Source organism: Pomacea canaliculata, linkage group LG5 (genome assembly GCF_003073045.1).
Source record: "Pomacea canaliculata isolate SZHN2017 linkage group LG5, ASM307304v1, whole genome shotgun sequence".
In the NCBI taxonomy this organism is placed as follows: Eukaryota; Metazoa; Mollusca; class Gastropoda; order Architaenioglossa; family Ampullariidae; genus Pomacea; species Pomacea canaliculata.
Genome location: NC_037594.1, coordinates 32,586,668 through 32,609,798, shown reverse-complemented (window position 1 = coordinate 32,609,798; position 23,131 = coordinate 32,586,668). Strand labels below are relative to the sequence as shown.

The 23,131-nt window shown below is 39.4% G+C and overlaps 2 protein-coding genes across 2 annotated transcripts; one reads left to right on the top strand and one right to left on the bottom strand.

The window, feature by feature from the left end:
* The first annotated feature begins 582 nt into the window (after positions 1–582).
* Positions 583–22,380, top strand: LOC112564515. The gene is made up of 3 exons (XM_025239377.1): positions 583–1,932; positions 13,628–13,785; positions 22,186–22,380. The coding sequence occupies exons 1-3, from the start codon at positions 1,835–1,837 to the stop codon at positions 22,344–22,346; spliced, it is 417 nt and encodes a 138-aa protein (XP_025095162.1). The 5' UTR covers positions 583–1,834; the 3' UTR covers positions 22,347–22,380.
* Positions 22,284–23,096, bottom strand: LOC112564514. The gene has a single exon (XM_025239376.1). The coding sequence runs from the start codon at positions 23,032–23,034 to the stop codon at positions 22,411–22,413; it is 624 nt and encodes a 207-aa protein (XP_025095161.1). The 5' UTR covers positions 23,035–23,096; the 3' UTR covers positions 22,284–22,410.
* Between the last annotated feature and the right edge of the window lie 35 nt (positions 23,097–23,131).

Below are 23,131 nucleotides of genomic sequence, written 5' to 3'. Positions count from 1 at the left end.
CATCATCATACGCACGTGCGTACGCTTTCTAATTCAGTCGCTTTCAAGAAAAAGTATAAAATATTACGTGGGAACTGTATGTAAGAATTGTGCATCAAACATCAGATATTTTTAATAACACCACATGAAGAAATCTGTGAAGTCACACTGCTGCTCTATGAGTTTTCTAGGGTCAGTCCTATTTACTATCGGTTTGTGTAACATATTTTTAAAAGGCAAAACAACATAAGAACATTCTTTTTTAATCAAATCATTAGAAGAACAGCATTTACTGTTCTACAATGACTGCGTGGAGTTCTATAGAACTTTGTCTCTGTGGAGACCAAGAGACCAACGATTGTTGATGATTTCCTCCCACAATGAAGTCACTGCTTAAAAAGGTGAATTTCTTGCTGCAGAAAGACATCTGGATAGCTGTGTGTCTGGAGACGCAAACATAACTGCGAAAGGAGAAGGAAGGTGTCGTTGAACTGAAAAAACAAACAAAAGAATGAACATAATGTGAGATGTGGGGATGAGAGGAGTGGGGTGAGAAAGGAGGCGTGACCTGCAGAATGCAAGCAAACAGGGCGGCTTCCCCCGATGGACACATGGTTCCGGTGACAACACAAGTACTTAAAATGACGGACACTTGATAACAGCACTTGTCTTTCAAACAGATTAGACTGGCAACTCTGACAGACAAAACATTTTGCTTTACTGATCCACAAAATGGAGAAAATCTTCATCTTTTACCCACATGATTCTACAAATTCTTGTTTAATTCAAAAACCTGAAATAAAAATGTGAAAGAAATTGTTTATGAGGGGCAGTTAACTTGTATCTTTCTTGCAGCAGTGCAGTGAAACGGACCGCCGCGCAGAACAAAACATTGAGTGAGCGGTTATCACTGGAGGCTTCACGAGAGGCTGGCAGGTATGCCGGTGGACTCAGCGCCCACAGGTACTGAAGCTCAGGGCGGACACCCAGGGTTACGCCGACCGCCGTCTGGAATTTGTCGGCCCCGTAGAGCAGCTGTTGATGGCCACGCCTCCTCCATGATTTCCCATCCACCCGCTCACCAACCCGAATTTCTGCTCCTCCTCCACCTTCCGCCTATCTCTGCAGTCCGTTGCCCAGATGGTGTGTGCGGTCACTTATCACACCGCCCGACTACTCGTTGCCTTCACCTGTCATCCCCATCCCGTCCCCTCTCTCCCCCACCCCGACCCCGCCGGCAAAAATCTACACCCCCTTATTCCACCCCTAACCCTGACCACCGCCACTGCCATTCCACCCCGTGACATTTAGCCTCCCGAACTATATCCACTGCTCTTCTGTGAAAGGTGTGGGATTGCGGACGCCAGAGGGAGAGAGTGAGTAGATGATAAAATGATCTGCGGATCAAATGCATACATGATATGGAGTTTATCATGCGATAAAGCTGCTGCGGCGCCCTGACTTTTCTTTGTGCGGCCTGCTGCACGACGAGGCGGTGACAACACCTGCATGCGGGCGGGTTGAGGGGAGTCAACACTGGCAACGACCGCTGGTCCCTGTATTCCCTGATTTCATTCTGTGACATCTTGACTCTTTAGTACCGGCCCTACGTTTACACTCTTGTTATTTTTGTCATTCTTAGAGACAGAGAGGACTGTAACACTATCCGCTAGCCAGTGGTTGAGACAAACTGTATCTCATTACTCCTCGACGAGAAAACCAGCGTGGCAATGGTGACTGTTGTAATCTGTCTCTTGTGAGTTTCAAAAACCACTCGTATTAATCAACACTTACTTTAGGATAAGTATAAGGTGGCATAAACGGCAGCAGAGAGTCATCGATATAGTCGTCTACGATGCCAAAGATTCCAGTGATGTCGTCATCAACTTCATCATCTTCATCAACCTCCACAACAGCGGAGAAGACTGAACCCAGACCAAAAGTGGACCCGAGGTAAGTGTGTTGTCAAAGATGTAAAAACATATAGTGGTGGTTCCCGATTTGCATACTATTGCTTGTATTTCTTCTTTATAAACAGCGTCTTTCTATGATCACGGTCTCAATCTCAAAGACCGAAATAAAAAAAGGGAAAAAACTATAAAAAGATCAATAAATCCCTGATAAAAATTTACCAATTGAAAAAAAGCATCAAAACAAAATATAATAGAATACAACTGTTTAAAGGTTTTATAGAAATGTTCCAGTAGATTTACAAATGAATATATATATAATGGGTGTATGTTCTTAACAACTAAACTGACGATGCTGTGGTGCATTTTGTCTGACATGGTCGGAAGAAAACCAGTCTGACAGACAGACCGAAAAATCTTTGTTGCAAGAAAGCTACATACTTGATAACACAAACATTCATACAAAAAAACTTATAAAATATTTGATGCGCATATTTAATTATAAGCAGAGGAAGTTGCTTTCTTTAAAATATGAAACATTTTCAATCAAAGAACTCGAGAAAGTTGTGTAAAAGTGCTTTATGAAATAAGTTAAAGTACATTTGAAACACACCCCTTACAAGTAAACTAACGAGATTGATTACTGAGATAATGGTAGTTAGAAGTCAAGAAATCTAACAACTAATTAATCAGAGATATAAGAAATGGCTTGTTTATGTGTTGTTAATTGCATCTTACAGAGAATCACTATATTTCTTTGGTTACAAATGAACGTTTGCTCCTTAATTTCACGTGTATGTGTATGTGTGATTGTGTGCATGCTCGCCTGTGTATTTCTAAGATTAATAAGCATGTAGGTATGTATGTGCGTGTATGGGCTCGTGTGTACATGTTATGTGCATGTTACCCATATATTTAGTTTGATGAGCGTGAATGGTTACTGGTTTGATATGTTTGTTAATGAGTATGAACTTGTTTGCTCCCTTTATCAGTCTTTGAAAGAGAAGTGGGCGTGCACGTGAGTGAATATATATGACGCATACATGTACAGACACATAACACACATACAGATGGAGAGAAAAAATTAAAAGCGCGCACACTCAAACATTTCTTGCACGCGATTCGCAAAGTGAGTTGAGTGAGTATGAGTTAGATACAATAAACGCATTTTGTATATTAAAAAACTGCACGACGCAGTCATTGTCAGTGTGGGCTACCCGAACTCAAGTCTCAGCCACAAACAAATCCTCATCGTGAGATACGTACACACTAAAACTGTTCATGTGAACTCGAGCTGTCTTCTCACCATGCCACCCGACATACCTAGTGCCTGGGGAAAAGCTTCTCTACAGACAGCGAAACATTGCTGACTCATTAGGAGTTTAACTTTGATGAATATCTCATCACACTCGTCAGCTATTGGGCTACTCACATTATAGGCTGAAATGATGATTGATGTGACCAACAGGCTAGCAACAAGTTTCCTACGACATCGACCGAGATTTCTTGCATGTCAGCTCCAGCAACATTTTTCTAGCTACGATAATTTCTTTGACGACAACAGCGATCGCAGTTTGAGGGAAACTTCATCATTTTAATCACAATTTTGTAAGCACCGTGGCAGTCACAATGAAAATTGTGTTCCCTTCCGGAATTTCATTTCTAATACAAAAGCCCTTTCTTAAAAATAAAAATGATTGTTTCAAACCCGATTTTTAGAGGCATCCTTGGAGACACTTTTCTAAATACCTGAGATTGGTTCTGGCCGCGTAGATATTCCGCACCAAACCTGATCCTTTGGCTGGTTTGAAGTTTACGAAAAGAGAAATAATGCACATAACACATGCATCATATACCATTCAACGCTGAAGAACAACTGAAAAAGGGATGAATGGTGTGAAAAAGAACATCACAATTATACACGAAAAATCGCCGAAAAAAACAGAAAACCAAGTTTCCAGAAAGGAGGAAGAGACAGACAACTAATAATTGAGAAAACAAGGAAAACTAGCATTCAAAAATAGCAACAGAAAGGAGCAGAAAGACCCTGTTAAACAGCAAAGAAAAGTAGAATGTCATAAAGAAAAGAAAATAGTTTTGTACAAAGAATGTAAGAAACAGCAGGGGACGTAATCTATGACGGTAGACAAATGGCGCATTTCACCATCAAAATCACAGGAAATATCAAGCGGACGGTTCTTCGTTTTTCTTGTTAAGAATCCCGAGAATCGAGTAAAAACTCTTTTTCCGTTAGTGACAAGAGGCTTTCTGTATAGTTCCAGACTTGAGCCTCTGTCGTTCTTTATACACTAGTCTCGAGGCAGCAATGACACCAGACGAACAGCAAATAATTTCACTCAGTTAACAATTTACTGACTCGGTCTAACACCTGAACCAGAAATGGTTAAAAAGATATGGTACATGTGTAAATTGTTTCTCTTTACCGAACGTGGAAAGTATTTTAAAGGGACAGCAAGTAACATGTAAGCCCATAGGAAGATGGTGACAGTACAAAGTCCAGTGTGATGATGGAGAAAATTAGCATAACCGCCGAACATCTCGATTCCTCCTGGAATGGGCCCATAGAAGAATTGGAAACACATGAAAAGTCGGTACCCTTCAATCACGCTGAACTTTTTCTGATATCTTCTGTCAATCAGATAAAAGAACAAAAACATTTTCGCCACACTCCATTTTAGAGAATAATTGAAATAAAATTCCTGCCGTTACACAGAGCCTGTAAGGCTTATCACCAAAGAAACTTCATGTGTCGCAATGGTAAAGAAGAGGAACCAATTCTTCTATGGTCCCGTTCGACTTAACACGAGTGAAACCGCTCTGTATTAGCTCTTTGACAAAAACTTTTCTATTGCGAACTGTCTCTCCCAGACAGAAAACAATAAATGGATACACAAAATCACTACACAGAAGTTTCAATGTTTTCAAAATGAAATGTGGTCACAGCGGCATACAAATGTTTTGTAAAGACGGCTTCCTATCTTGGAATCATTGCCCCGCTCGACATCTCTGCATGGTCTTTTTCTCTTAGTCCAAGACCAGATAGAGGCATGCTCTTAGTTTCACACAGATCCTAGTCTTGGAAAGGTCTGCTTAGTTCTTGGAAAGGTCTGCTTAGTTCTTGGAAAGGTCTGCTCAGTTCTTGGAAAGGTCTGCTCAGTTCTTGGAAAGGTCTGCTCAGTTCCACGAACTGTAAAACATACTGCAGTGGGGGAAGTTTCTCGTAGCTTTTTGCATCAAGCTGGTCCAGAAAATCCATTTGGAAGTATCGAAAATCCACGGTTTCTCGTCTTTCAGTATGCATTTCTCTATGAAATCCCACAGTTCTTTGAGTACGATGTGTCTCTCAGAAGGTCAGCATTGTTTCATTCACTCAATAGCAACCACGTGCTATTTCTGAAGGTTTCGTGAAAACTATTGATGCTCAAGATTCTCCACTTTCAAAGAGATAATGGTAGAAACATGACAAAGTCTTACTACTACAAGAATGCATGCCATGAGTTATGGTTCACACTGTGCCTTTTTTGACTCTGAGGGACTGTGGAGAAGTGGACGAGAGGGTGCCCATGTTATATAGGTTCGGGTCCACGGAGTATCGTGCAAGCGAGAAGGGTCTGCACTCCAGCGCTCGTGCGCCCATGCCTTGCACGAACGCACGCGCTTCTCAAGAACGTGCAAGAAGCCGAGTGGGGGCGCGTGGGTCGTGTTGGCGTGAATAACATGTCTCATTCCTGATCCCAGTCTGTCATTATACAGCAGCATAGAGCACCGAGACTTGTCCACAGTCTTCATCGGTGGCGCCCCTCTCAAGATGGCGATGTTTGTTGGAATTGGCCAGAGTGGCCACACGCCCCCAGCGCTCTTGTATCTGGCATCTGGATTGATTAAAGAAATTCTTCGCTTTTTGGGGACCCAGCATTAGCGTTTCGGCAAATAGTGTTTATTTATTTTTTATGATCAAAAGCAAGGCTGTGAGAGAACTGCGGTGTCTGTTTGTTGTTTTGACGGAAGCGTGTCGAAACTTCAAGATGAACTCCCTTTGATTCATCAACTTTGCTCTGGATATTGTGGTCTCTTTGATCGCATTCATGGCGACATGCTAATATGATGATGTCGTCTATAATTTCTCGTGTTATACCGCATCTCATTCATTATGCCAGTCAGGACAAAGTCGTTATCTACGCTCGTATTTTACTCCTTTGATCGAAGTTTTTTTTTTATCCTTTGCATCCACTACAAATGAAAAACTTTTAAATCAAGACAATAAGGGGAAATTTTTTCAGAAGGTAGGTAAGGGATATGGTTTTGTAAAAACAAATTTACTATTAAAGTTAAAAACAAATCTGATTTTGCGTTTTTTATTTATCCTGCAAGAGGTTAAATGAAATTAGTTTCTGACTTTAGCACTGTAATATATCTTATTTTCTCCTTTTCCTCTCTTTCAATTTAATTTACGTTGCGTTTGCAATTATATTTTGCTTACTTCTATTTACTAGCACTAGGATTCTTGGTACTCACGTACCCTCAAGGTTGAGTTTGGTTTTTGTGTTCAGAAATATCATTATTATATTATATTTGCGATTTGTGATCATTGTGCGTGCGTGCGTGCGTGCGTGCGTGCGTGCGTGCGTGCGTGCGTGCGTGCGTGCGTGCGTGCGTGCGTGCGTGCGTGCGTGCGTGTGTGTGTGGGTGTCTTCGACACTAACTGCGTATGAAGGATTTCTGGAGACGATGTATCTCGTTCTTTTCACTTTGAACTGATAATAAGCAGATAAAAGTATTTTCTAATTTTTATCCCATCTACAATTGACAAGAATATAACAAAATTATAATTCATGAGATTTATTTAAATCTTACAAGCGCTTTATATCACTACTAACAACCATAAGGGAATAAATCTTTCGTTATAGAAATAAACTTCGTTTTTTTATTTGCATGAAAGAAACCAAAACATTTGGACTCATTAAAAAAAACAACTTTTTATTGCTACAGCAGTGTTATAATCTTATAGAATAAAATGTAATAAAACAAAATCGTTGTTTCTAGGAAATTTTACTGAACTTCAGAGTTGAGTGAACAGAAAGTCTGCAAACCCATGTAACTTTTCTTAAACTGATTTTTAAAAAATGCTCTGTAGCTGTGCTCCAAGTAGCCAGCAAAAGAAAAAAGCTCTTCACGATATATTCCCAAAAGCAGAATTTATTACGGGTATATCGGGTTAAAAATATGACTTGAATGACGAAATGATAAATGCTTTATTCCTCTGAGAACTACTAAACACCAGCTTATTAAGTATTCTTTAAACACAAAAGACATAATCTTGAAGCAGTGAACCAACTCTGCGGGTCTTAAGCGGCGGTCAAAACACATCAGTCAAGGGTTCCAGCAAAGAACTGTTTGGCCGAGGGCGAATGGACATGTTTTGGTAAAGATGGATATGTTGCTAGGCCTGTGAAGGCTGTTGCCACCCCGGGACACCCTGGTGTGAAGCTCAAGGTCAGAGGCTGTTTGAAACTTGTGCCCTAAGTCACTTTCCTATATTTCCAGCAGTCAAAAACAAGTATTTTCACAGCTAAAAGGGCATGGTGGTCAATAGAAAGGTGCGTTTACAGCAAACTGATGACTATCAAGTCTTTTGTAAGCTACGTGCTTGTCAAACATTTTAATGTTGCTGTTGGTTTTCCCACGTTTTTAAAGTACTTTTGGTGAAAGACGATTGGGCTGACTTCATAAGAAAATTTTATTTTAACTGCTCAGTTGAAGGTTTCGTGAACTTAGCTCATTAACAGGCGTCGTTGCGAGTGCTTTTACGGAGCCAACGAACAATAGACTTTTCAGATTTTTTCGTATATTTAAAGGCCGAGAGTGGGCGAGGGAAAAAAAGAGTAAGAGAGTGAAGGCAAGAGATTACGAAAAAAAGTGAGAAAGGAAGCGTTTAAAGAAAAACAAACAAACAAACAAAAAAACCAATGCAAAGGGGATGGGGGAAAAGAGAACAAATAAAACGAGAGAGTGAGGAGGCATTCATAGAGGAAGGGAAGAAAGGATAAAACAATAAGAGATGCACGGTCGGACGTATCTCTCGAGCATCCTACATTCAGGAGATTCCCAGGCCAGCGGTGACTGGCCGGCAGAGTTGCCAGGTCCTGTTGCCAGGTCTGTACCTATACACATAGTTCTTGTCTATACACATAGTTCTTGTCCACACACATAGTTCTTGTCCATACACATAGTTCTTGTCCATACACATAGTTCCTGTCCACACATAGTTCTTGTCCCTACACATAGTTACTGTCCCTACACATAGTTCTTGTCTATACACATAGTTTTTGTCCACACATAGTTCTTGTAGTGGCTCGGTCGTCCTGTGAGCCTGTGATCGCGCTCCAGGAATGTGCGGTGAGCTTATCGGGACCTGGGTGATAAGGTAATGGGATTTTAACAGACTGGCGACTCCATTGCTGTGGTTGAATATGGCGAGAAAGCCTGCCTTACTGCGAGATTAAACGTTTGCTAACAATCCGTTTCCTAGGAACAAATCACAAGATCGAAAAATTATCGTTTGTACTGCTAGTGCTGCCGCTGCTGTTGCTGTTGCAGCGCTAAATGTTGATGTTGCATCGAATACAACGATACTTTAGAGATGACAGAAAGTTTATCTTATAATTTTACAAATAAAGTTTTAATCTGGCTTACATACAGAAATAAACAGAAAGAAAAGTTTATCATGGAGGTCAGTTCAAACTGTACAATTTTTTTCCTAAATCTGCTTAAACCTGTTTTAATCACCTCTTTATCATTTTTGCAAGACGCTTGTCCTTGAGTTTTTCCATTTTTCTCCAGAACAGCGACTTACCTCGCTTCATAACTACCGCCGGGTGTCCCTCGTGTGTGCATAACTGCTGAGCTGTTCACTATGTTTAAAATGCATTTTGAAGAGCGCATCACAATTTAAAACTTTAAGAAATTTAGACCAATACTTCCTATCAATGTTTCTCGAGCAATGCCTTCAGCTTTGTTCCCATGTCAGTTGAAAATACCATGAGGTGAGCAGCTGTGTCTCGGCGTTCTGGGAATGGGCTTTTGACAGCCTCCAGGGTAAGCCGTTGTCAAATACAGCTTCAGCCCCAGTGTAGACAGGGCCGCAGGAAGGGGATTAACAGGAAATACAGAGAAATAACTCTTTATAAGACTAGGTGAAAAGCCGGATCCCAAACTGCTGAAAGAAGATATAATGTGAATGACTGAGCAAATACAACTGCAGTTAGGTTTTGACAGTGTAAACATCGGATTTGCCTTCCACCCTGCCTTCCACCCTGCCTCTTCCCCGGACATCGTTCCGCTGGCTGAAGTCATCATACTCAGTCACCCACCCACAGAGAAAAGCTCGCGACTCGGTGAACTGTATATCAGTGGTTCTCAAAGTATTTGGACCGCGGACCACTTTACTCGCGCCGTTGGTCAGCGACCGTTTTATGCCAAAGAGCAGCTGGCCATGGATACAATTAAAACTGGTGTGAAATCAACACTGGTCTAATTAGCGTATCTGGCGATTTAAACATCACTTTGCAGACCTATGGTGACTGTCGGACCACCTGACATGCTCACAATGTCCGCGGACCACACTTTGAGAATCACTGCAGTAAACAGTCCGAACATCTCTCGCCGTTTGGTCGTCTGCCGCGTTTTCTTTTTCCCTGGATACGTAACAAAGATGTGACTTTTGTATCTCCTATTTAACTATACTTATTAAACTGTCGGCACTACTTCATGCTAATTATTTCTTCTTTTTATTTTTTCCTTCCTTTCTTCCTTCTTCTATATTGCATTCGTTCTTTAACCTTCCTTTCTTTTTTTCCGCTTTTTTCTGTTCTTCGTTTTTTCTTTTCCTATTAGAGGTTGTATATTGATAGTGGAGGGTGTAAGAAGTGTACTTTCGTTGTCTTGTCTTTGGTAAAGAAAAAGATATTTGTCCATCTGGCAGCCTTCAGTGTGTTACACATAAGAGCAACATATTCTGTTGGGTGCATTTCATTTATGTGATCTGTTTTATGTTTTTCAGTGTATTTTGCCAGAAACGACAAAGTAACATATTGTTCAATAATTCCGTTTTAAAATTGCTCAACTGAGACCTAATATTTATCTGTCCATGCATTGCAATTCTACCGACAGACAAGAGGCGGACGACACATCTGTGGTCAAGAATCTCAACAAGTTATTTCGTATCACAAATGTTCTCACCCTGTGACCTCGTCAATAGTTCAGTTTGAAAACTCTTCAGACCCTAGCGATAGTTCAGGCATGAGCAAGCCATACAGAATTCTAAAATCTCTGCTGCGGCTACTTCAAGCTGATCTCAACTTGTCTGATAATCTCTCATGTTGTCCTCAGCTGTTGTGCTAATCTCTGATGTGGCTACTTGAAGGTGAGCGTAGCCATTTTGGTCACAATGTTACATCATAGTGTATCGACTCGTCTGATTGTGTAGGAATTTGTAAATAAACTCTCTACACACGGGGAAGGGCAGATGGTTGAGATTTTCTCATCACATTCATTAGTTCGGCGTGATTGTGGCATATTTTTGACATTCTGTTCTATTTCTGGCACCTTCTCCACTTCCACACCTCCGTCTCCCTCCACACACTTCTCACATTCTGTTAAATTCTGGCATGTACACAACAGATGATATCCTACTTGGAATGTTGGAAGATAGACATGGACGTAGATAGGTGGACTGATGTCTGTCTGCCGAGACTCACTCTTGGCCTTATGCGAAGTTCTCCCCGGTCAGTCTCGGTGAACCAGAAGACGACCCGACTTCCGGAAGAGCAGCGCAAAGATGGAATTTAACGAGACTTTTGATGTCAATAATATAATTACCTTAAGTGTATTGCTTTGTTGCACTATTAATCAAACTTGTTCCTATTTAGAACACAAACGTATTTGCTTCATTAGTTTGAAATCTTTCTTATGAAATAATAAATAATATAAAACGAACATAAACACGGAGATCTACAATCACTGAAGTGTTCGCACATATGCTTCACCTCGTTCTCTCATTTTATAAAATCTGTTTGTATTTTCTATTGTTGATTTAAATACTCTGATACTGGTTCACAGCATAAGAAATATCTTAAATCATCTCTGTGTCGGCGAAGGGGTGTGTGAACTGAAAGCACTGGTGTTGATCTTAGTTTATTCATATACAACGATTTTTTAAAAAAAATAAGAAGAAGAATATTTAATCAATACACTTCTTGGGTAATTTAATGAATGACGTAATTGTCAATAACTAAAATTTTTTAATGAGCATATCTTCGGCTATGTGAAAATTTTCTAAGCCTTATAGTCGCGAACTAAAAACATGTACAGGAAAGAGGCGAATAAGAGGTGAATAAGTCAGCCAACAATAAGATCAGTACTTTTTTTCGTGGATAGACGAACCCAATCGGCATCTGCAAATTTCATGTTTCAACGTGACGTCATGGAGTGAATGTATTTCTGTGTTCGAGGGCTTGTGTTGCCTGAATGAAAAATTATTTGTTTATATTTTGATAATAATATATGTTACTTATGTAAAGACAGCTTCGTGATTTTGAACTGCAAATCGGTCGACAAAGGTACGTGCTTCCACACAGTGGCGAGTTCGCAGTCAAGGGCGGAAGCAGTAAACCGAGGTCTCCTCTCTACCATGGACTTGTATATATATAATTATATCCAAGTTTGTGACTTTGCGGACCTCATTATGTTTGATGACAAGAGCTTTACTGCTAATGATCTAAGCCCGAATTGCGAAAGTCTGAATGTCGTTGGTGTTTCATTGCAAGATTTCTTTTATATAAACTGTTATTATTTTTTTAACCCGTATTTAAGACCATATGGATTTTTTTTTATTTCACGTCAACCATGTTTGGTTGGTGTCTTCTAAATAACTTTGTGTGTGAGTGTGTGTGTCTCTGTCCGTCTGAATTAAAAAGAATTTAGTATCACCATCTTCCCTTTTTCGCCTTCTTGGAAATTACCACCCATTACTACAATTAAAGAGTTTATTTGCTCTCTTTTTTAAAAAATACAAAATGTTCGCTAGAGCGGCGTATGACCGCGTTGCCCTGTAACTAGAATTATGCTCGTCAGTATGTTCGACTTGACAATTTGATGTCGGCCTACCTAGTCCTCACAGCAGCAGGTATCGGAATCTGATGATTGATAGCGATGTACAATCCTAGAAAATGAGTCAGAGATCGTCCCGCTATGACAAACACAAACACCACCTGGTCTCCATGGTTCACGTGCTGTTGGGATTACCTCGAGGGTCTGAATGCCACGCCATGCCCCACACATTCTTCAGATGAATACCCTCGAGGGCTCTGTAGATCTGTCATGGGACCCAGAAGTCTTCAAACATTTTGACCCCCTCAAGAAAATGCAAATCAACAATTGATCGACCTTAACATAGTGGTCTTTCTTTGGTTTGACATTCAAATTGTCTTTCCACACATGTTCTTCGGTGTTTATTCCTTCTTTGTTGCTTTCCAATTACATCTATATCATCTTGACCGTTGTCTCATGAACTCCCAACTCTGCATATTTCTCACATACCTTGTGATCCCCCGTGTGACACGGACCCACTTCCCGTAGTTAAGCGGACTAGACACGAGACACGGCAGATAATGGAGGAAAGCAAACAGCACTTGGCACGGCGGTGATGATGAGGAGTAGTCCGTGTGAAAAGTAGTTAACAATTGTCATCCCGCCCCAACGTGGCGTGCTCAGGGGCCAGGTGCAAAACGGGTCGCCATGGACTAACCATATGGTTAGCGTGTAGCAGTTGGCGAAACTACTTTATCAACTTAATAACTAGGTATTACTGAAACTGTTTGGCTGTCTCGTGCGAGAGAATCGGCTAGTTTCTGATGCCGTAGCCACTTGGCCATCCGTTGCCCCTTTTATGTACATCCTACCCCAGAAGTCTTGTTTAGAATAGATATAGAAAAAACAGCTTCAGATTAGTAGTACAAGCCGATCTAAACCCTTGTGATGCCAGAGTATTTTAATGATTTCTTAGTACTCAGAATATCAGCTGATGTGGGTATTGTCTGCGGGGAAAAGCCCCAACCTCTCGATCACACAAAATGCTACAAATGTTTGAAATTAAAACTTCCCTGGAGTGATCAAAACTATTTCTAACCCTGATCAAAAAGATTTTCTGTGTGCACACGTTTTAATTATCATAAGATTTTATTTCTATGTGGAAAATGGTTTCATGATAAACAATAAACAATAAAAACTGTATTAATCATATTATTTTCTTTCTGGAAATTGTATCAAAAATTCAGCTATGTACGTTGTCATCTTATCAACTCACCGTTTTTGTAAGGCATGATGACTGATGCTACTTTAACACTATGAGAGAAGTGGAGAGGCAACTCACTGTACACAATACGTAGACATTAATTTTTTTTAAAAACCTCGACCCCAAGATGTATCTCTTCCCTCATTTTTTCCTTTCACTCGTCACCACCACCATCATCAAATGACTTCTTATAACACTAGCTCCACCACTAGGACCACTAACATTACCGTCATGGCTGTTGTCATTTCCACGTTGTCAGACCATATGCCCACGAGTCAACAAAAAATCTTTAACGAGTTGACAGGTTGATGAAACATATCAAATAACAGAAACGGCAACAGACTATTTCTCTACTGTTTGTCCCCAGCTTCAAGTCCAAGCGATACAGAGACAAACTACGGACAGAGGTGAAGGCACTGGAGGGACTTCTGCCCGTGGATCGCACCTCTCTCAGCCGCAAACTGGACAGCCAGACAGTCTTCCGGTTGGTCATTGCCTTCCTAAGGACACAGGGCTACTTTCAAGGCAAGTGTCTCTTACAGATCCTGCTCTTCAGAAAACCTCTCTCTCTTTCTCTCTCGCACAGTGTACATGTTAAAACTCTCCAATCACGTTATAAAATTAATGTACAGGCCAAAGCTTCTGGTTCGAAACCTGAAAAAGCATGAAATGTTTTGTGCAGATGTTCAGTTCCATAGCTCTGTGTTTATTACGGCTTTAATTGCTCTCTCAATAGTTATAGACAATACCAGCCAGTGCACATACAAAGAGACAAAAGAAAAGGGAGTGCAACATTAATATCCGCAACGTATGCAGTGTAACTGTAGGAAATGGAAGTACATAAGTGTAACATTTATGTGCAGACAATAAGCAGGGAAAAGGTTATGACACGCATCTCTTATCTGCCAAGACACATTTTGCGCACAAGGAACATGAAACAGTCCAGAAAGGTTTTAGGTGCTAGCCAAGACATCTTTTCTGTTTTGTCTCCCTAAACCGGTGGTTAAGTCGTAATAGAAAATAAGAACCAGTCAGAACGCTGTACATACTCTTAATACAGTCATGCGACAATGTAACTGGATAAAAGTTTATTTAGCAAGCAGTTTAGCTGTTTCGCTAAATATCAGCCATGCAGCTATAACGCCTACATCGTGCGCCCGACCCCAGCTCCCAAGCTGACGACGTTTAGAAGTCTTCACACTTCAGCGAGAAAATATTTCACGAAGTTGCTCCATGCTGAAGAAGCCTTGTCCAGGACTTCCCTGTCTGGGGACTGATCACTTTTGTACTTGACAAGACGCTCGGCTTCCTGCCAGGCATCTCCCCCAGCAGCAAAGGAATATTGGCTACAGGTGGGGGACATGTCTTGAGTATCCGGGGGCCATGTGGCAAAATGGCGTCCGACCCATAGCGAAAGTGAAACCGGGCCGTAACAACGGGGTCATGTCGGTTTTACCTGTGAAACAAGCGTGGGACGCTTCTCTCCCCCTTGTGACCGCTAGTCAACCCTGATGGCTCATGGGTACGTCCCATCTTTTTTTTTTATATATCCCACTATTTATATCTTCAGATTATTGGTATTTTTAGGGATTTCGGCATATCCTGATTTACATATTTCTAAATCAAGACATGCCAAAATTCCTAAAAAATACCAATATCAAATGGATTAATAATTTGTGTATTTTGCAATAATTATATATATATAACAAGCAGCAAAAGAGTGCACAAAAGTGCAAAATGTTATAAAAAAACAAACAAACATGATTTGTTATTTATTGGCGTTTATTGAGGTAAAATAAGGATAAAAAGCAAACTAAAAAAATTTTTTTTAATATAAAATTTTTTTTAAAGCATTGTCTCATTTGTATACATAAACAATTTATCATTTATCAAGGTAAAAATATTATCACAAATAAGGATAAAAAGCAAACTAATAAAAAAATAATGTTAAAAATATACAATTTTTTTTAAAGCATTGTCTCATTTGTATACATAAACAATTTATCATTTATCAAGGTAAAAATGTTATCATAAATAAGGATAAAAAGCAAACTGATAAAAAAAAATAATTTTAAAAATATATAAAATTTTTTTTAAAAGCATTGTCTGTTTGCATACATAAAAGATGTTTCCTCTTGATATATTAATGCAACATTCGTTATTTAATTATAAGTTGTAGAACGATGCAAACCATGTATCCATTGACCAAAACAATTAAAATTAAATTGCAGTTTCCTTAACACTAATTACATTTTCCCAAAGAAAGGTTCAAAGATCTATGACAATATATCAAATGATAAGTATGAACTGAATTGCTGTCAAAAAAGAGTGATGCTTTAATAGACATTTCTAAAAATAAATCAAAGTCATGAAATTAACTATAAAAGGTTCTAGGTTGGATTGCAGCTTATGGTATTAACTACAATCTTTTAAAAACAGATTAAAATTTTAAATTGCAACCTTTATCACTAAGAAAAGGAAACCATCAAACACATGTTTGAAACACAATTATGTTCAAGAATTTTAGAAGGTATTAGAAAAGAACTGTAAACATATAAATGATTCTGAATTTACCACACAACACATCTCTTATTGGATCGGGTGAAAATATCCTCATTGATAAATTAATGGGTTAGAGTAAATAATAATCACAGCACAGTTTTATATAATTATATAAATCCAGATTTAGTATGCAGGTTTATGTACAAGAATTTTACAACTGTAGGTAGAAAGTTGCAACAGCTTTACTTGTCCTCCACCCCAGAACAATTAACTGACGTATAGGCTGTGCTCAACCCTTTCCCTTCTGCCATTCTCTTGATCCCTAGCACCAGCTAACCAAGTTGATGCATGCAAGTCAGCATCCGTAGCTTCAGGATAACTTTTTTCTTGCAGCATCTAAAAAATAGAACAAATATAAGAATATGAGGTCTGCATAAAAAAGTAATCACTTAATTGTAGGTTACTGACCCTAAAATCCAGAATATAATGTGAAACAAAAAGAGGTACAAAGCAAATTATACTGATATGTAAAGTGGCATGGGGGGGGGGGGGGGGGGGGAATTGGTGTTTTACGCCGTGTCAGCAACTAAGGCTATATCACGGCAAGCAGCCAGCCCTGTAAACAGATGCCACGTGCAGAGAAAGAACAACGTGCCCGAGACGAGAAATGAACTCAGGGCAGCCAACCTTCACTGTATTGGTGACAGGCGCTAACAGCGCTAACCGTTGCGCCACCGGACCGCTCTGTAAAGTGGCATAAAAATTTAAAGCGTTATAAACAGAAAGGAACTACAAGTGGAACTGCATTTGAATTTCAGTTAGAATTTCTATAGGCAGAAAAACTCTGGAAATTCTAATTTCAAAAACAATTCCAATACATGGGAACTGTAAAGATGTCTATAAACTGTCATTTTAATTCCTTTCTACACAGTGTTAACCAGCTGATTAAAGGACTACAGTCACTAGAAATTGCGTAAACATGTGTCCATATTTTATTTTGGCAATGTAATTCAATCACAATAAAATGAGGTAGGGACAGTTCTCCAGGCCTGATTTATCTTCCTGTCATGTTTTTTTTTTATGACTCATGAAAATTCTTGTCTGCACCTAGCAGAGTCAAAGGTTAAGGTTCATAACTAAAAGATAAAGAAACAATCCAAACAGTCCTATTTTATGACAGGCATGTATTAATGTACCGTATACACACACACACACAGAGTCAAATATTTAAATCCTTACCCTGAACTGTTTGTAAAATGAAGGGGTGGTTCTTGAGTCCCATTGAAGTTGTAAGATCAGGCCAACTCAGTTGAAAATAGCACAGATAGAATGCCCCTCACTACATGCTTTAATGTGAAGCCCGACGCATCACCGAATGGCATTCCTGAAAACAGACAAAAATAAATACACATCATTTAAAAAAAAAATTGCAGTGGGCAACATTATAATACCTGTTATGACAACTAGTATTTAAAGACACCCCCCCCCCAAAAAAAAAAGACAGCAACAATTCAGGAAGTTTCATACAACCAAGCAAAAGTGGGTACAGAAAATTTACTATCTGCTCTAATCAATGCCACCATAACAATGCCTTTATTACTTTTTAGTACTGCAAACATGTCATTAGTTTTATACAATGAATGGTATGGTATGGAAACCTTTAAAGGGAATCAGATAAAAAGATTTGACTCCTCCTACTAACAAATCAGAATAAAGCACATACCAAGCATGTCCTTTTTTATGGGTCTGTCTTCATATCTCCCTCAAGACTCTCTACATCTTCTGCTGATTGTTAAGCGAGACTGGAACCCCTCTGGCAGATTTCCCGTGTCATTTGCCTTTCCTGTTCTTGTTCCTCCATCCATGTAAACATCCTTTTAAGGTTGTTTGTATCATTCTTCATCTCTTCCAGAAGAGACAGTTGTTGCATCCCAACTTTCTCTAGTTTAGTTCAAACCTAAGAACACAATAGCAGAAAACATGTAAAATAATGATCTTTTCTAGCTTTGCTATAGTTCACAATGCCTGGAAAATACCATTAATTTTGGTTAATCTTTACCATTTGTCATATCTATCTGATATGTGATCCATATTTGTTTCAAATTTTTTCACTATGGCAAAAGGCTGGGATTTTTCCGCTTCCAGTTTAACTCATAAAAGCACTGTTCATAACTCTTGGCCAAGGTAAGAAGAAAAAAAGCTAAAATGATTATAAACAAAATGGCTTTAAATTACCTTCCAAGGGGTTATGGGTCTTTATGCTGGCAGGCTGAAAACCAGACAATGGAATCGGAAGGCGCTGGGGGTGTGAAGGCAAAGGTGAAACAGTCCTTTTTTGAAAGCTGCTACTTGGGGACACCCTTGAGATGGTGCCAACCACTAGTGGCAAAGAGTATGGCAATGGTGGTGGACATTGCTGCATAACTGAATGGTCAGCATATAGTGATTCCTCGGCATCCTTCTCTCCTTCGCTGTTAGCTGTGCATCCCTGTGTCAAATGAATACATTTGCATAAACTTTTTTCAGCTTAGTACATTTAAAACTGTCAGCTGCTGATAGGTTGTTAAAATTTTTTTAAAGAACATTTTATTGTTATTGTACAAAACTTGTTTATCACTGTATGCTATTTTACCAGAAAGAGGACACAGCCTTGTGTCCCTACATGATGTCCACCAAAAAAAATTCCCTAAAATTAAGCAGAGGAAATGAAAACAGACCGAAATCTAATCGGAGTTATCCGTATCCTTTTTGGTTGAGTGGGAGCATTTTTGTCATCACTCTCCACCTCCGACATTTTTGTCCCTTGCAGATTCAGCTAGATTCTTGGTAGTTACCTGCATGGAAATAAATATAGAAGGCAAATAAGATTTCACAAATCAAGATCAAAAGTATAATAATAACACACTCTTATAGTGCAGCATCACAACAAAAGCTACACTATCTGTGGTGTAATGACTGTGTTCAAACAGTTCAGGTATTATCTTTTTCTCCTTCCTTAAATCTGCAGCACATAATAACATAGAAGTCATTTTGACCATTAATGGTCACATGCTTCATAAATTTTCTTTCTGCACAAGGATTATGAATATTATGAATCAAAAAGTAAATTGCACTTACTTAATGACTTGTGCAGGAGAACTGGAAGCATAGGACATGAGGAATCAGCTTTATAGCTCTAATTAATGAAGCTTGCATCTGGTTCAATAGATTGTAGTGGGAAGTTGCACACCCTGTGACCACTTTCATCTTAAAATGCCAGCAGCCAGCTATCTAGAATAACAGTAAAATAAATTATTGACCATTATGCAGTTATTATGATTTGTTGTTGAAAAAGACCATTAAAGTTGTCTGAAATGATACTTCCAGTCACAATCAGTTGTCAATGGGCTATCTATATAAGTTTTTTTTTTGGTTCACCACTGGGAACACAATCCTTATGCTGCTCTTTGACAAATATTCTTAATTAGCTGCTGCAGTGGAAAGTTTGGTGTTTGAAAAAGTCGTTTAAGCTAGCCTAAAAAAATATAAAATTGAGAGGCAGAGTTAAGAGTCCAAAGGACCAAATCTGTCAACATTATCAGCAATATGTGACAAAGCAAGTACATTTTACACCAAAAATCCTTTACCATACAAACACTGCTTCTTGAACAAATAAACATGAAAGGTTATGAGCCTAATAATCAGCATAGTTCACACACAGCCCAGGACTTGCAAGACAAAAACAAAAAACAAACCCACAATAAATAAGAGAAAAAAATATTATACTGCCCGAAGAAACCTGGCATTTTAACGCTATCGTACCAGTAAACAGACGGAACTGTCGAAGCTCTGTTACGTTCCACTTTCGTAATCGCAATTTGAGGAAATTCTGACAGCTCCAAATTCTCTCCATTGCTAACGGCTAAAGAATTATCAAATGCAAGCGTTCAGAACTGCTGAGCACGATTTCTACCTCTGTCTGGAAAACTTGTGCATTTATTGCGTTAATGTGTACTCTTAATCTTTTTTCTCTTAGAATGATATTCTGCATTAAATTTGGACATTTCTGTAGTTAAAATCTCAATAACTATGTTAATATAGAGTATACAAATTATACGTACTGTTATCGAAGCGTCGAACACATGTATCAGTATAGAAATTGACCGCTTGAGAAGCTTTTCTGTTGGGAAAAGTGTAGACTCACACATTTGAAAATGGCGGCTTTGCCTGCACGCATGTGGTCGTATGTAGCACGCTATGGCGAAGAGTCATTGCCATTGTTAGGGGTCATGACCCTATATGTGGGCATGATCTCCCGCACTCTGTTTTCGCCTCGGCGAGCGTGGAGCTTGGCTTATGTGCGCATGCGCTGACAGCGCCATGCAAGACGAGTCAAGCATTGCGATAGATTGACCCCCTGTATCACAGTCGGATCAAGACAAACTTGGTGGACCCCTTGAGCTTATGGTTTCCGATGCTGCTAGGGTCTCTGTAAAACAAAGTTTGATCTCTTCTTGTTTAGAGTCCACTCACAGGTGCAGCACCGTACAAGGTTTGCCTATTTTCCTGAAGACCCTGCCAATTAAACTGTCAGTGGGCGGTGTGAGAGAACACTTAGCGATAAGACGATTGTTGTTTGCTTTCACTGCTGGGTACGTCCCCACCCCACCTCCATCCACAGCCTCGGACCTCTGACGCGCGCTGAAAACTGCTTTTGCAAGGAGACGGTATTTCGGACTGGGTAAAACCATTATGTCTGACTTTCATTCCTTTTTGACTATGCTGTGAATGAGCAAAAACAAACTCATTGTTGCTTACGAAGGGCTTAAAAGAAATGACAAGCGAGCCAGCCACTGAGGTTATGTCATGACAAAGCAGCCGGACGTGTCAACAGATGCCATATGACTACAGCAAAATGACTAGGCACTAGCTTGTAGTCTGTGAGAACTACAGAAAGCTTGCAGATGGAGAAGGCATGGATTACAGGACATTCAGAGACTCGTCTAGGTTATGCACTATCTTTGAGAAAACGGTGTGGCGGGTCACTGACTTCGTTTGCACAAATTTTATTTCCACTACAGCTGGATTCAACGGGTAGTTTATTTAGTTTTGCAATGGCGTTTTTCTATTTTTTTAAACAGACAATTGGATGACAACTTCTTTGACAGCGATTGCCATATCGAAGCATGCAGCTTCCACAATGAAACTCAGGTTTCCTTAGCTTTATCCTCCGTCACACCAGCATTCTCCAATTCGCTTTTCCCACTCTTCTTTCTTCACTGTGCTCTTGCTCAATAGTTTACGCCTTTACGGCAATCTTAAAATCCAAGCTGGCAGTGTTTTTGACAGCTTCACTTAGAAAAAAGAATGTACCTTCTTCATAAGCTCAATAGTTTTTCAGTTAGTCAAACAATCTTCGGCCGTTTCTACCAGTCGTTTTTTGAGTCTTTTATCCTTTTCATTTGTATGCTGGTTTCGCAGTCTCTCTGTACATGATAGGAATAGTCTGAACAGAATTGTTCATATCTGTTCTAAGATAATTGGTGTCGGGCAAAGGGATTTAGCTTATTTTTGTGATCAACCAACAGTTAGGAAAGCTTCACGCATTTTGTCTATACCTGAACATGTACTAATGAGAGATTTGTATTACTAAGCTCAGGTAAATGATATTCCATGCCAATATGCAAAAGTAACAGACACCTGAAATCGTTTGTGCCATCTGCAGTCCAGCTGCTCAGCCTGAGATGAAGTGTCAGTGGTGTGTGTGTGATGTTGTAGATGCGCACATAATTACTATTGATGCGCACATAGTTACTATTGATGCAAGTTGCTGTTTGTTTTATAGTATATTCATATATAATTTGCCTTCCTTTCACGTGCCAATGTACATCTTAACGCTGCACCTTGCAGTGAACTTGTTCTACTCTGATTTTTAACTCACTGTAACTAGAGCACCTTCCCATGTTTAAATTGCCCACTGGGACCAATAAAGTTGATCATTGTCATTGTCAAGTCTCATACAGTATTCTTCTTCAGACTATGGTTCAAGGGAAGCTTAAACTGTAGCTAAAATAAATTTAAATGCTAACAAACTGCACATTTTACAAAACAAAACTATATATATATATGAAATTCAAAACTCATTACACAACAGAAAATCTACACTACAATATTTAATAATGTACATAACATGAAATATTGCACATAAATATTTAGATGAAGGTGATACACACATGGTAATTTCCAAACAATATATTCAATCTTAACACTCTGTTGTGATGATAATTGTAAATGACTGCATATAAACATGCCTAAAAGACTGTTCCTTTAACATGTGATTATCACCAAAGATAGTCAAACTATGGTCTTTGTTATCACTTAAAATGCAATGTAATTAAAGGTATTTTTTCTAAAATATTTCATTAATTCATCTCATTTTAACAGCACTTGGATTTCAAAATGGACAGACAGAAGCTGCAGATGATGCTGTAGATGATTATCAAGAAAATGCACAAGATGTTCAAGGCATAAATGAACTGGTGAATGGATTTTCTTGTTTACAGGTAAGACATACTAATGATATAACAATCATTTCACACAGATGAATAATTATATTAGGCAATGTAATTATAACGTTATATTTATTCACTTATGGTTCAACACGCATGTTTAAGATAATGTCTTCATGGAACTGTCCAGCTCCTTTTCAATTTGGCGTACTGCACGGTGATTTAGGAAAAGCAGGTTTCCGTTACGTAAAATACGTTTCAACACTTCATTCACACGCTCAACACGTGAAGCAACTTCCATTGGTTGATTCAGAACACGTACATGCTCTTGTAGAAATCGCACAATAAGTCGAAGAATGTGTTCCGCGAGCAAGCGATTCTCACACGCTTCGCATACTAAAGTGAATCCGGTGAAAGCTGCCCCCATCCACGTCACGAACATGCTGTCCGAGGCCGCGAAAGTGCTGGATAAGGAGGAAAGTGGCACTGTGAAATGCCCCATTTCAAAATCTGGTAATGTATCATCATTAGTCAACCTGGCTAGGTCCTCTTCGGCTGTTATACTTTTCGTTTCACGTCTAAACTGGTACTCGGAGTGCACAGTCTCCGCAATGCCTGCTATGTGACTTTTGCAGCCCCGGGTTCTAGATAAATGTCCAACTGTCTCAGATTGAGAATCGGATGGTTCTGAACTGATAGTGGGAGCTATCTCTGTATACACTTGATAGAACAAGACAAAAGGTCTCTCCCCAGTCAATGTGGAAATAATAAAAGCGAATACCATTTTCCATCACACCAGGAACATGCTGGTAGGCGTTTTGTTATGACCGGAAATAACTAATGAGGAGACCACTCTTGAAGGGCATCTTCAAGGGAGATCA